At 46.5% G+C, this 13,746-nt stretch overlaps 1 protein-coding gene across 44 annotated transcripts in view; it reads right to left on the bottom strand.

The window, feature by feature from the left end:
- Positions 1-13,746, bottom strand: part of CEP112 (centrosomal protein 112) — a 315,095-nt gene that overhangs the window by 164,976 nt on the left and 136,373 nt on the right. For all 44 annotated transcript variants that reach the window (XR_015146986.1, XR_015146978.1, XR_015146981.1 and 41 more), the window contains one exon: positions 6,689-6,796. Coding sequence is in view for 37 of the 44 variants with exons in the window: in XM_086355752.1 (XP_086211878.1) it covers positions 6,689-6,796 (108 nt within the window). In the remaining 7 variants the exon portion in view is untranslated. The remainder of the gene's footprint in view (positions 1-6,688; positions 6,797-13,746) is intronic.

Here is a 13,746-nt window from a genome sequence, read left to right as displayed (position 1 = left end):
GGAGTGGGTTGCCATTTTCTTCTCCAGTACTACCTGAAGACTTGTTAGTAATCTTATATTATTAACCTGTTAATTCATCTTATTTTAAAAGACAAATGGGATGCAGCAAGTCGTTACTTCTCAGTACACAATACATAGAAGGTCAGCTGTCCCAGTAATACACCTTAAAGGCAGAAATCCCAAAGCCAGAGGAGGAAGTTACAGACAGGACAGAATGCACCAACACATAAAAAAGGAGGCATTACAGCACAAAATACTAGCTGAGACGAGCTCAAAGTGACCGGGTGGCAACACCGCGTTCTGCAAGCCTTGGTGCGGTGAGGGGCAGCTGCAGGAGGTGGGAGGGAACGCCCTCCTTGTTCTCGAGAAGGAGGAAGAGGAGCTGCCAGCTGGAAGTGCTGGAAGAGCGCCCTGCAACACAACCGCCTCTGCTCTTGGGCCAAGTGCACGCAAACGTGAGAGCCCAGAGCCTGGAGAGCATCGGAGGTCCTCAGCACAGCGTTCCTCTGACCCCAGGGGTCCCCCAGCACCCCACGGCCGCCGCTCGGCCGCCACCGGGGCTTTCAGCAGGAGGGGCAGCCGTCCCGAGCCTCTGCCGCCTCCACCACACCTGACGCTGGACGGCAGAGGGGCTGCTCCCACTGTGCCCCCTGCACTGCTTGAGCTGCTGCCCCCGCTCTACTGGCCTGGACTCATCAAGGGGCAAAGACCTTCCTGCCACCGCAGCAGTCAGCTGTTGGCCTCCATCCAGCCTCCCATCCGGCGACGACTACACAGCTGGAGACTCAGGTCCTCGTCTCCAGCCTGTGGCCCAGCTGTGCACAGCATGGGAAGGCTCCTCTTGGGCATTCTTGCCATTTCCTCCCTCTGGTGCCCACGTCTAGCTGTCGCTGCGTCCCCAGCTCAGTCCAGGCACTTCCTCTCTGTGAGTCAGTGTCTGTCACAACTGTTTGTTCACCTGGTTGCTCAGCTGGAAAACCCGAGTCCCCTCTCTCCTTCACGCGCCATTCCACATCATCAGCAAGCCTCGCCCGTCTAACATCTAAGATGAAAGGACACGCTCGTGCAGCGGGCCCTGCACTCAGATGCAGTGTCCCGCTGCGTCTCCAAGCGGCGGTCACGGCCTCGCCTCACACTTCGTCCTCAGGCTGGGGGGCCGTGGGCTCCCCACCACCAGGGCAGATGCCACTGTGCACACCGCCACATCGCAGCACCGCGCAGTGTTCACACGGAGAGGCTGCTCAGTAAACGTGAGTTAAGTGATGAATTCGCACGGAGAGGCTGCTCAGTAAACGTGAGTTAAGTGACAAAGGACAGGATGGAGCTCAGACGGTGAAGGAGCCTGGAGAGTGGGATCATCGCTGAGCCATTTCACTACTTAGGAAACGTTTTTCTAGTATCAGTTGTGTCCAACTCTTTGCAACGCCATGGACTGTACCCCACCAGGCTCCCCTGTCCGTGGAAATCTCTAGGCGAAACGGCATGAGTGAACTGCCATTTCCTTCTCCAGGGGATCCTCCCAACCCAGGGATCAAACCCGAGCCTCTATGTCTTCTGCACTGGCAGGCAAGTTCTTTACCACTGTGCCATCAGGGAAGCCCCTTGTAAAATGAGGTATCCCTGAAGTAAATCATCTTAATGTGATGGTCACTGAAAAAAAACCACATTCATCTTTGCCCCCTTCAATCCCACTTGAGGGAAAGATGCCATTTGTACGAACCTAGATACTAACAATTCCAAGCTAAGAAAAGGTGGGGGAAAAGGGAAGAAGAGGTGGGGCGTTAGGCATTTTTCACCAACGGCCACCGCGGTTCTGTGGGCCTGGGCTCCCAGCACGTCACAGTCTGGACGCCAGAACGCCAGGTACCTGGAGGACCCAATGCTGCGCAGTGCAGCTGCGTGCCTGGATCAGGTGGTTATGGAGGGAGAGAATCTGAAAGACCAGGGTCTGCACTTGTCTTCATCACCACCTAGGAGTCCAGTGACCGCAACTGAGGCTCAAAGATTGTTACAAACTTAGAAGAGGATAACCGAGAAAGAAAGACTTTTTAAAGAGAGTATGATAAGGTGAGCAGTAAGTCAGAAAAACGGGCATACTAGACATAGAAATTAATAAATTACACAGAAATCCCTTTCGAAGAATTTTTAGGGAGACCTGCAAGTCCATGGTTACTAACCTCGCCTGAGGCCTCGCCACCCAACAGAAACTCCCTGAGCTGCTGCCGTCAGATCAGCCCTGCCATCACCAGTGTCATTTCAGACAGCTTCCACCCGCCCTGGCTCCCCTGTCCACCTGATGTCTTCAGTGTCAACAAACGGTCTTCTCCCCTGTCGCACAGAGGAAGCCCTCAGGAGTCAGAACACCCTTGCTTTCTGACTGCAGATCACAGACCTCTGTGCCTGGTGCCCCCCGAACCAACAGCTGAGGCCCAGCCCTGCCCCCACCCACGGGTGCCGCCCCCCTGCACTGGGCCCCCTTCCCTGTCTCCACCCTCACTTTCTGCTGTGTCCTTTCCCAGTGGAGACTAACAGTCTGATTCAAAACAGGTCCATGTTTTCAGGTTATATCACCTAAAAAATCTAGGTAATATTTACAGAGAAAAAACTGGGAACTGCATGCTGTTTCTAAAACATCTCAACTGATCTTCAAATGTCCCAGTTGCGCTCTTATCTTCTATAATTCCTGGCTTGTCTTTGCTACCAAAACATTTTGTTCCAAACAGTGGTGTCGTGTAAGGATTGGGATTGGGCTGTCCAGTGTTTTTAATCATCCTCAACAGTAAGTGTTTATTCTTCCTGGAGAATCTGGCCACTTGTTTATCTGTTGAACTACATTTCCCTTTAAAGGCTTTGCAGGGAAAAAAGAAGATATAAAATATAAGATTAAAGAATGAAATGCTGGAATTGCCAAAAACAAAGAATCTCCACAGTTCAGGAAATCCTAGCACGCCTGCTTTGTTGTCTGTTTCCAACTGGAGTGAGGCTTGTGAAGACAATTAGAATGGTCTCTCTGTTCCAACGGGTCATACAGGAAAGAAACAGGAAATCTTGATGAAAGCTTGGGTTTCGCAGGATATTTGTGTGAGTGTTTATCCCATGTGTTTGATGTTGTCTCTCCACATCTGCACACTTTAGGCCTGCGTTTGGGCTGAAATGTTTTAGAATACCACTCTGCTTTTTTCACTTCATTACAGTTCCTGGCACTGGGCTCTCTACGTGGGAGGGGCTCACGAGTAGCACTGAGTAAGGAAATTGAGGCCCAGAAGGCACCAGTCATTCATTTCCTCTGGATGCGGGCTCCCTCATTATAAAATGTGAGAATTAGACCGGATAAGTGCTTCTAAAACTTTTCCACCAAGGCATCCCTCGCAGCGGTGAAGATGAATAGTACCCCCTGGGATCTGAGGGCTCAGCCTGGAGCAGCCTTTGCAAACTGCAAGTTGCTTTGAAATGCCCTGTTTTATCCTACAAAATTCATGAGAACTGTGCATTTTACAAAACAGGAAAAGTCTCTGTTTGTTTTAATATGAACGTTACCTCAATAGTAAAACCTCTTTGCTTTCCCACCAAATAATCAAGTGAGTCCAACATTGTAAGATGCAGGCTTCAGCCCCTCCACCCTAGCGCTCATGCACCCCAGGGCTCGCCTACCCGGGCCTGAGAAGCTGGGGCTGGTGGTCGGCATGTACATCTCCTTCCAGAGTGAAACGCTGCACCCACAACACTCAAGCCTTGTGCGTTCTTCAGAAAAGTAAGACAAGATAACGGGAAAGTTGTCATCCTTGCACTTGAATGGCAGGCAGAGAAGGCAGGTGGGTGTAGAAAGGTGTGTAGGTAAAGGACTCGGAGCCGCCTGCAGTTGTCCAGAGCCACACAGGGCGGGTTAGGGTCTGATGGAAGGTGCGGATGGTCACCGATGTCGGACCTGGAAGGGACCCTCTGCCCCCAGCACTCAGGACAGTCACCTCCACACACTCAGGAGGGAAACTTACTTTCTCATGAGACAAACCACTGCACATCGGAATAAGCCTTTAGGAAAGAACAACCTTGAAACGATCCAAAATGTTCCCACAATACCATTCACCCAGAGGCTCAACAGGAAATGGCAACCCACTCTAGTACTCTTGCCTGGGAAATCCCATGGATGGAGAAACCTGGTAGGCTACAATCCATGGGGTCACAAAGGGTTGGACATGACTGAGCGACTTCACTTCACTTCAGAGGCTCAATTTCTGTCTCCAGACACCCCAGGGTCTGTTAGTGTGACGAGCACAACTCAAGTTCATGTCCACGTCCAACCCCGTCACCTGGTCACTGGGTGGCCCCTCTGGCCAGTAACCTGCCCAGGTGAGCTCAGTCTCCACGACTGGGAGATGGAGCAACAGACAATGGACCTGCCTCTCAGCACGACCGTGACGACGGGAAGGGGCTGAAATCTGTAAAGCAGGTAGAAATGGGACTGGCCTGGTGTGTGTCCTCCTGACTGCAGGCTGGCTTTCCTGGTGGCTCAGCTGGTAAAGAATCCTGGGGTCGATCCCTGGGTTGGGAAGATCCCCTGGAGAAGGGAACGGCTACCCATTCCACTATTCTGGCTTGGAGAATTCCATGGACTCTGTAGTCCATGGGGTCGCACAGAGTTGGACACGACTGAGTGACTTTCATCACACAGACCAACGGTAAGACTTCCCTATTACAGGCCTGGAATTTAAAAATACATAACGTGCAATGCTCCCGAGTCTCATCCTCTCTTGGCAAATATCCTTACTTCTTGAAATACTCCTCTGACCTAACCCTACACGTCCTTAGTTCTGGAAACTCTTTGAACATGTTTGCATTTTTCATCATCCTGCTTAAAACGCAGTGACCAGAACTGACCTACTCCTCAGCGACCTGATAGGTGGACAATCCACGGAGACTACCTTTTACCCTCCACTGCCCATCGTCCCAGGTTCTTCCTCCCTTCCTGGTCACTCAGTCCCCGACAACCCCACCCAGCCCCCGCTGCATACTTTCTGCCGACGACTGTCTGAGAGGAAGTGTGGAATTTTACCTTCAGTCCCAGTAAACAATCTTAATTTCAGCGGTTTAAAGCTTCAGAAGCTGATTCCGGACCCCGTTTGCTAACTACTCTGCGTCTAAGGAGGCGGTAACTACGCGCACCTTATCGCCGTGCGATGCACCTGGAAATCTAGCGTGTGGGGACCCTGGTCACTCAGAGCCGGCCTCCCCCGCACCCCACAGAGGCTGTGGTGACTGGCCTTTGAGCCCCCGCACCCCACAGATGCACCCACAGCGAGCCCTACCCCCGCCGCCCGAGGGCCCCTCCCACTGCTGAGCGAAGCCCCGCCCCTGCCCTACCCCACCCCAGGGCCCCTCCCACGGCTGAGCAAAACCCCGCCCCCTTCCCCACCCCCACCCCTGGGCCCCTCCCACGGCTGAGCGAAGCTCCGCCCTCCGCCCCTGTCCCCGCCCACGGCCGCCTGCGCACAGAGAGGAGTGTGCTCGGCTTCCCCTCAGGGAACATGGTGGCGCTGGCTCACGGGACACGACTCTATGCCTATCTTTCCTCATGATACACTTCCAGCCTTAAATCGTTGGCAGTTTGGAGTGGTCAGGGGAATACCTTTCTGGTTGATAGAATTTTCAGCTTAAAAGGGGGTTTTTAAAAAGTTTGTATATTATCAGGTCATTAAATGTTCTCCTAACACCTCGGAGCTCATAGTCCTGCCTCATAAGTGACTGTCCGGAAGCTTCGCTCTCAGCAAGGGTGCTGATGATCAGCTCACGACACAGGAAGAAGAGAAACAGGCTAAATCTGCACTGACCTCAGAGGTCTTTGAGTGGTTTTCCAAAAATTCCTATTATACACTCGTCAAACATCTATATAATTTCTTTTTCATGAAAATTAAATAAGAAAAATTGATGCAATAGTGTATGGATTCTATTAATAGTATGCATCCTTTAAATAATTGATCAATTTTCCTTATTAAATATTTTTGACCAAGACTATAAAAGAGAAAAATCTGGTACGGCTTCAAATCTAAGACTCTGAGAAAAGCCTTTGAAGCTTAACAGTCTTTCAAAGGAGTTTATATAAATTTATTTTTACCCTAAAAAAAGGGACTGTCATGTTAAAAAGACTATCACAGAGTGGAAAGTAGAGCATGTAGAAAAGAATCAACCACCTAAAAAATAATTAACATCATTGTTTGAATATTTCTGTCTGATTTTCAAGGTTAAGGATAATTGGGCTGGAAAATGTAAACATTTTTCATGACTCTTAGTAGATGCTACAGAAATTTTTTTTGGCTACATGAACTTAAAATGCCACTAGCAATATATAAAAGTGCCAATTTTACAAAACTTTTGTCAACTTTAGATGGTACATCACTTTAATTTGCATTTTTATTAACACCAAGGCTGAAGATATTTCTACATGGTCATTTACTCAATTTACTTCTTATATATCTTTCTTTCCTTTGCCAGTTTATTTACTGGGACATTAAAGATTTTCTTATAATCTGCGCTACTTATTTATATGTTAATTTATTTGTTATAATTCATTAATTTGGCAAAGGGAATCACTCTTTGCCTATCCTAAGTATTTCTGTCGTGCAGACGCTGTGCTAGAGCGGGGCGTGTGGAGGAGATGAGCGCACGGCAGCCTCAGGGCCTCGGGGCCACGCACCTGCTGCTCATATCTCTGCTTGACGTCGTCCAGTTGCCACAGGAACTCCTTGGACTGCTTCTCACGGAGAGACTTGGACCGAGTCAGGTCTGCTTCCACCTTTTCCATCTGCAAAGTTTAAAAATCAAATATCAAACTCTTAAGTGACAAATGGCAGTGCATATTTTTGTCAATTGCACATTTATTAAAATGATGGATTTTCAACACCTCACCAATCGTAATGCTGAATTTAAAGATGATAAAATGGTGACAGCTGTGTCTACTTATCTTGATAGGTTTCAATAGTTTCAAATCAGGGAATTTATCATTGGTATATAGTTGACTAAACTTTACTGTGACAATAATATTGTGACAGAAATACAATTTTGAACATCCAAATACTTACTCAACAAGGTTTTATTAAGGCCTTGCTGTGTGCTGAATGGGAGAAAATATTTGCAAAGCATCTATCTGGAAAGGGACTTGCATCTAGAATATATAAAGAAATCTTACAACTCAATAATAAATGGGCAATTAAACCCAATTTAATATTGGGCAAAGGGATTGGAAGACATGCCTCCAAAGAAGATACACCGATGGCCAACGAGCACATGAGAAGATGCCCACCACCACTGGCATCAGGCAATTTCAAGTCAAAATAGCAACCTGCACTGCACGCCCACTAGGATGGCTGTAATCAAAAAGCCAGATGATAACAGGATTGGTAAAGATGCAGAGAAATCAGATCCCCACAAGCGCTGGTATGGAGATAAAATGATGCAACCACAATGGAAGGCAATTTCACACTTCCTCAAAAGATTAACCATAGAGATGACACAGTGAACCCACATGGATTCCATAAGAACCAGGAATTCCACTCCTAGGTGAGAAATGAAAAACATAATCCATACGAAAAACTTGTATTCAGATGTTCATGGCGTAACTGCCAAAACGGAGACAACCCAAACATCCATCAATTGATGACTGAACAAAATGCGGCATATCCATACAATGAGACATTATTCGGATGAAGTACTAACACACATTACAACATGGATGCGTCTTGAAAACAGTCTTCAAAGTGAAAGAGAACAGGCAGCAAAGGCCATGTATTGTACTGTCTCATTTGTGTTAAACTCTCAGAAGAGTCAAATCCACAGAAACAGAAAGAGGACTAATGATTGCCTAGGGTGACGGGGGCTGGGGGTGGGGTTTTTTCTGGAGTGATGATAGTTGCACGACTCTGAATATATTAGAAACCACTGAACCATACACATGGGCCGGCAGCTTCCAGATTCAGCGATCAGAGTTCTAAGACGACCAACATAGGCCCTCAGTCCCATGATAAGCTTTGCTGAGGAATGTCTAAAGCACGCATGGTGGAGCCCACGTTGTTTCCTAACTCAGGACGTGGGTTTCAAGGCACTCTCGCCTCCAGTGAGCGCTCTTCGCATCAGCCCTCTACCCAGAGGCCTGTGACTTGGTCCTCAGGAGCCACCCCTGCGCTCTGGCTCCCCTGGCACTTCCCAAACGACTGCGGCTACTCACGAGGCAACTTTGCTCCTCTCTGTTGGAAAACCCTCCATGTTTCTCTCACCCAGCCATCCCTCTCCAAGGCTGACTCGAGCCTCCCCTCCTGGCGGAGGGGTCTGCTCTCTGATCCACAACAGACGGAAACACCCTCCTCTTACTGTGCTCTGGGAGCAAGAAAATGAAACTTTCCCTTTTCCCAGCACAGGGTGCTTTTCTCTAGAGTGCAGGAGTGTTTCAAATTCTAAGCCTCGTTTATTCATCTACACAGCGGGCTCCCAAATAAAAGAAACTATGACTTATAATTCTGTTGTATCTTAGTTATTAATTAATTGCCACGGTGTGCAGAATAAATACATATTAAATTCTCAAGGATGAATGGAGGGCAGACAAAAGCAAAACAGAAAGGAGGCAAGAAAGGAAAATCAAGGAGAAAAGACCTGGTTTATTCAGTGCTTTTAAGACAAATCTTCATATGAAGTTGATTTTTGGTTCTTATTCTACTTTAGCACAGATTGAGTATTACAAATAACAATAATTATTAAAATATTTTAAATGTAATGAAGTGCTTTGTATATGCAACATTTATAAAAATAGGATATCTTCCTTCAAAAAATTATCTTCTATAATCAAAATAGAAAACAATTTAAAGCACATGAAAGACCTCTTTCTTATACCGAAACATTAAGAAAAATTCAAAGTGTTATAAGTGTTATTTTATACTGACCGAAAATGCAAGACCCCACTCCATTCTCCTTCCACAATTTAACCAAAATAAATAAACAAGTCTTGTAAAACACTTGAAGTTTGTGTAGAAACAAGGTTTTCAGTTGCCATAGATACAAAAGATTCTGCTTAATCATACATCATTCCATATTCCATTTAACTTCAAGTGTAAGGAAAAAAGAACCACCCACTGCTTCATTGGGTAACTGGCTTCCAAGAAAGCTAAGTGTAGAACTTGGTGATCAAATTAGGAGCAGAAAAGGGCTCGGGTGTGGTTCTGTGAATGTCTAACGTTCACTGGTGATGAAGAGGGGTGTACGCTGGTGTCTTGAGCGTTACTTGAGCTCCACGAAAGAGAACGTCTGAGTGTCCAGAGCTTAAGCAACACCAGCGCTCTGTTCCCCTCGGGTCACGAAACGTTCAGGAACAGGCCGCGTCGTCGGCAGTTCAAAGACGTCAGGGCTCGGGTCTCTGCAATTCAGCCTCCCGTGATGGCCCCAGAGCAGTTTCTGCAGCTCAGAACCCCAGCCCCAAAGGGTTGGGGTGAGGGGACAAGGGTTAAGGGTCCAGAGCAGCTGCTGAAAACCCTCTGAAGGGGCTTTCCTGCAAGCTCCTGGCAGGAGCAAGCACAGTGCGCTGTTTCCATCTCATTCACTGCGTTACAAGTCTGAAGGGGCTTTCCCGCAAGCTCCTGTCAGGAGCAAGCACAGTGCGCTGTTTCCATCTCATTCACTGCGTTAGAAGTTCTCTGCATTAGAAGCCACACTCCATCTACAAGGTGAGAGACTGCCGATTTAGAACTGTGTCTAATGTTGCCCTAAATAAACTCAGGGCTCTGCTGTTTTAGTAAGAGACTAGGAATGGACACTGGACCAGGATCTGGCATTTCTGTCAGATGTGGTTGTAAAAAGTCACTGTTCTTTCTCTAGTCAAGTTCTCCTGTGTTGTTAGGTTCTGAGTAATCTGACATATATAATTTAGTAGACAATTATACAAGTCTATAGACAAATACAATTTTGCTGTATTTAATACATATTTAGATAAACTATAAGAAATTGTCCTTCAAATATTTTCAGATATGTATAGATATAGATAGGATAGACAGACAGATAGGCAGATAAGACAGATACAAATGGCAGCAACACAGATAAGCAATTATCTGTGCTTGACTGGAGAAGGCAATGGCGCCCCACTCCAGTACTGTGGATGGAGGAGCCTGGTGGGCTGCACTCCATGGGGTCCCTAAGAGTCAGACACGACTGAGCAACTTCACTTTCACTTTCCACTTTCATGCATTGGAGAAGGAAATGGCAGCCCACTCCAGTGTTCTTGCCTGGAGAATCCCATGGACGGAGGAGCCTGGTGGGCTGCAGTCCATGGGGTCGTACAGAGTTGGACACAACTGAAGCGACTTAGCAGCAGCAGCAGTGCTTGACTGAAGATTCAGTAGAAACTAACATCCTTGACAGAGAAAAGCAGCGGACGCGTGTCTGGTATCTCTCCCCTTCTTATCTATTTGTAGCAGTTCTTTATCAACCCTGGATGTGGATGCTTTATTCAGTACCTCATTACCACAGCAAGCATTTGCTGACCTGCCCCTTCTTTGCCTGCTGTACAGCAATACTTGCTTTGACATGAATCAGGGTAATCATAATGTGTGTGTCTACTTTTGGTCTCTTTCCCCTAAAACACTGTTCATCTTTGTGCCAAAACCACACTGTATTTATGAATATAGCTTAATATTAGTCTCAGTATTCAGCAGTATTTATAAGTTCTGGTAGCATAAGGTTGCCATGGTTGCTCTGAGACGTCTGTATTTCCATGTAGATTTTAGAATCAGCTTACCAGTTTCCCTCACTCCCCTACCACTACCACCCCCCCCACCCCGCCACCAGCAAAAAGCACTAATGTTTTGAGTTTTAGGATTGTGTTGATTCTATAGATTAATCTGGGGAGAACTGACATTTTTACGGGTTTTCCCGATAGCTTAGCTGGTAAAGAACCCACTACAATGCAGGAGACACAGGTGAGACAGATTCAACCCCTGAGTCGGGAAGTTCCCCTGTGGGAGGAAATGGCAACCCACTCCAGTATTCTTGCCTGGGAAATCCCATGGACAGAGGACCCTGGTGGGCTACTGTCTGGGTCGCCAAGAATCGGACAGAGACTGAGCAACTAAGCATGCACACACAGTGTGGTATTAGAAGGGGCTAAACCAAGGCAGAATCAACAGGAATGGAGTAAAGAACATGGAAACATATTTTAGGACATCTTTATAACACTGAATCTTCAAATCCATACACAAGATCCATTGCCCAATTCGTCCAGGTCTTCCTTGGTAGTAAGTAAAGTTTCACTTACTACTCTATTAAGCATTTAAGGATGAGAGTTAAGGTTTCTTTTAATTATTTGTTTGATTTCTTTAATTTTGTTTTTCAAAACCAAACATTTATCCATAGGCTTTGGATGTTGACATTTGGAATTGATTAACACAATAAACTCTGTTAGAATACTTAAATATGCTTCGAGAAGTTTACCTCTGATACCTCATCTCATTTGAAGACAAAATTTTTCAAATGCTGAAAGCAGAGACAGATTTGCCCATTATCATCAAAAAGTGAGAAAAAAAATGCTTCTGTTTGTACTGGATATTCTATTACCTTCAAGCTGGTCTAAAAAGACCTTATTTAATTACATGAGCCAGCATGGCCCTTAAAGGACAAGAGAATGGATGGTCTGTATGTTGAGTCTTGTCTCTCTCAGTCTGTTTTGTTATCCATCTACATTTATAAAAGCACAGATATATTCAGATAACATTCCTCCTTCCTTGTAACTTGAGAGTTTTTTCATGAAGTCAACAGCAACTATAAGACGATGCTACTGCTGCTAAGTTGCTTCAGTCGTGTCTGACTCTGTGCGACCCCAGAGATGGCAGCCCACCGGGCTCCCCCGTCCCTGGGATTCTCCAGGCAAGAACACTGGAGTGGGTTGCCATTGCCTTCTCCAATGCGTGAAAGTGAAGTCACTCAGTCGTGTCCGACTCCTAGCTACCTCATGGACTGTAGCCCACGAGGCTCCTCCATCCATGGGATTTTCCAGGCAAGAGTACTGGAGTGGGTTGCCATTACCTTCTCCGATGAGAAGGCGGCTTCCCTGGTGGCTCAGAGGGAAAAGCGTCTGCCTGCAGTGCAGGAGACCTGGGTTAGATCCCTGGGTCAGGACGATCCCCTGGAGAAGGAAATGGCAACCCAGTCCAGTACTCTTGCCTAGAAAATCCCATGGACAGAGAAGCCTGGTAGACTACAGTCCATGGGATCGAAAAGAGTCAGACACGACTGAACGACTTCACTTTCACTTTCTCCCATGAGATGATGAATTAAACTCAAAATCTTTTAGACTGTAAGAAGCTGCTAATCAGTTTCAAATGTACCAGCACCCAGAAGCAACCTCACTAGTCAAAGGCAGGGTTTCCAAATTGGGTTTTCACAGCAAACCGTGGGCTTTCCAAGTATAAAGCTAATACCTTGTAGCTGATGGCTACAAAGATAAAGGAACAGAATTTAAAGCCAGATATTTAGCAGCAGCAGCCACTTAATGAGAATACATTTTCAAGAGGAGCAAAATTAACTAGAAAAGTCAAGCGGTTGAGTGGAAGCCCCAGGAGGAAGTGGTGAGCTGACATTCATTCAGTCAGTTTACAAGATGAAAAAGTTTCACCTTAGAATTGCTGCCAATACTTCAAAAGACATAGCTGTCTTTTTCAGTCATTTATTTGTTTCACAGAGAATAGGTAAATACAGAACCCTATTTCTTTAAAAAAATACAATTATATACACATATACAGGAATAATTCTAAGAGTAATACATTTTCACAATTAAAATATGTATATTTTCCACAACTAATTGCTGACAGCTAACATATATAATGGATTTCACCACTGGAGTAAGAATTGGGTTATTTAAGCAGTCTTAAATGAGATAAAAAGTTCTTCAAAGTGAAAGAAACAGTGTGAAGCAACTTTTTAAAAAAGTTAAAGTCTGTTCCATTTTCTCTCAGGGGCCTCGTTTTTCAAACAGCAATTCGCTTTCAAAAACAAACTCAGAGCTTGTTTAATTCAAATTCCCGTTGTCTTCTATGTGCAGCGGTTTCCAAGTGGAAAAAGATGCCCTGAGCTCTCCTGGCTTTTACACAAAAGACTTCAGTGAGAAAAGAGCAGTTCAAAAACAACAGCAGAAAAGGAAAGTGCAGGCTGCGGAAATGTCCAGAAGCAGCGTGGCTGCTCCTCATAAGGAGCCTGCTGACTGGCTTTCCGTGAGCGCTCGAGCCGCGTCCACACTTTGACCACTGACAGTCTGAGGTGGAGGGGTCCGATTTGCCGTGTTTTGACATATACACTGTATTTACTGCCTGTTAAAATCTGCTACGTGAGAACTGTCCCATCTGCCAGTGAGCCTGGCTATAAGGGCTCCTTTATACGTGGGGCTGCTCCCTGTTGCTCCACTCACACCAAAGGCACTTCCGTGTTTGAGAAGCTCGGCTGCACTTGGCAAGACCACCTGCCACTGAAACCACGCAGAACTTTCTTCCAGCAGAAAACAAACAGAGCATCGCCTCCCATCAGCCGCTCTCACTGTCACGTTTTACTGAGTCTGAATCCAGAACCACTGGACACATCGGTGAGGACCGCGGGCAAAGACAGGACACGGGTGAGGGAGTGTGGGGGGAAGTGGACCCCAGCCGCATGCACCACAGAGGACCCTCCGTCAGATCAGGTAACCGGTCCACAGAGATGCAATATCTGCAAGGTAGGAACATGCGAACT

Source organism: Bos grunniens, chromosome 19 (genome assembly GCF_055505025.1).
Source record: "Bos grunniens cultivar Pamir isolate PY7600 chromosome 19, Bosgru_T2T1.0, whole genome shotgun sequence".
Taxonomy (NCBI): domain Eukaryota; kingdom Metazoa; phylum Chordata; class Mammalia; order Artiodactyla; family Bovidae; genus Bos; species Bos grunniens.
The sequence above is the reverse complement of the archived record's forward strand: the minus strand, read 5'-3'. Positions and strand labels throughout refer to the sequence as shown.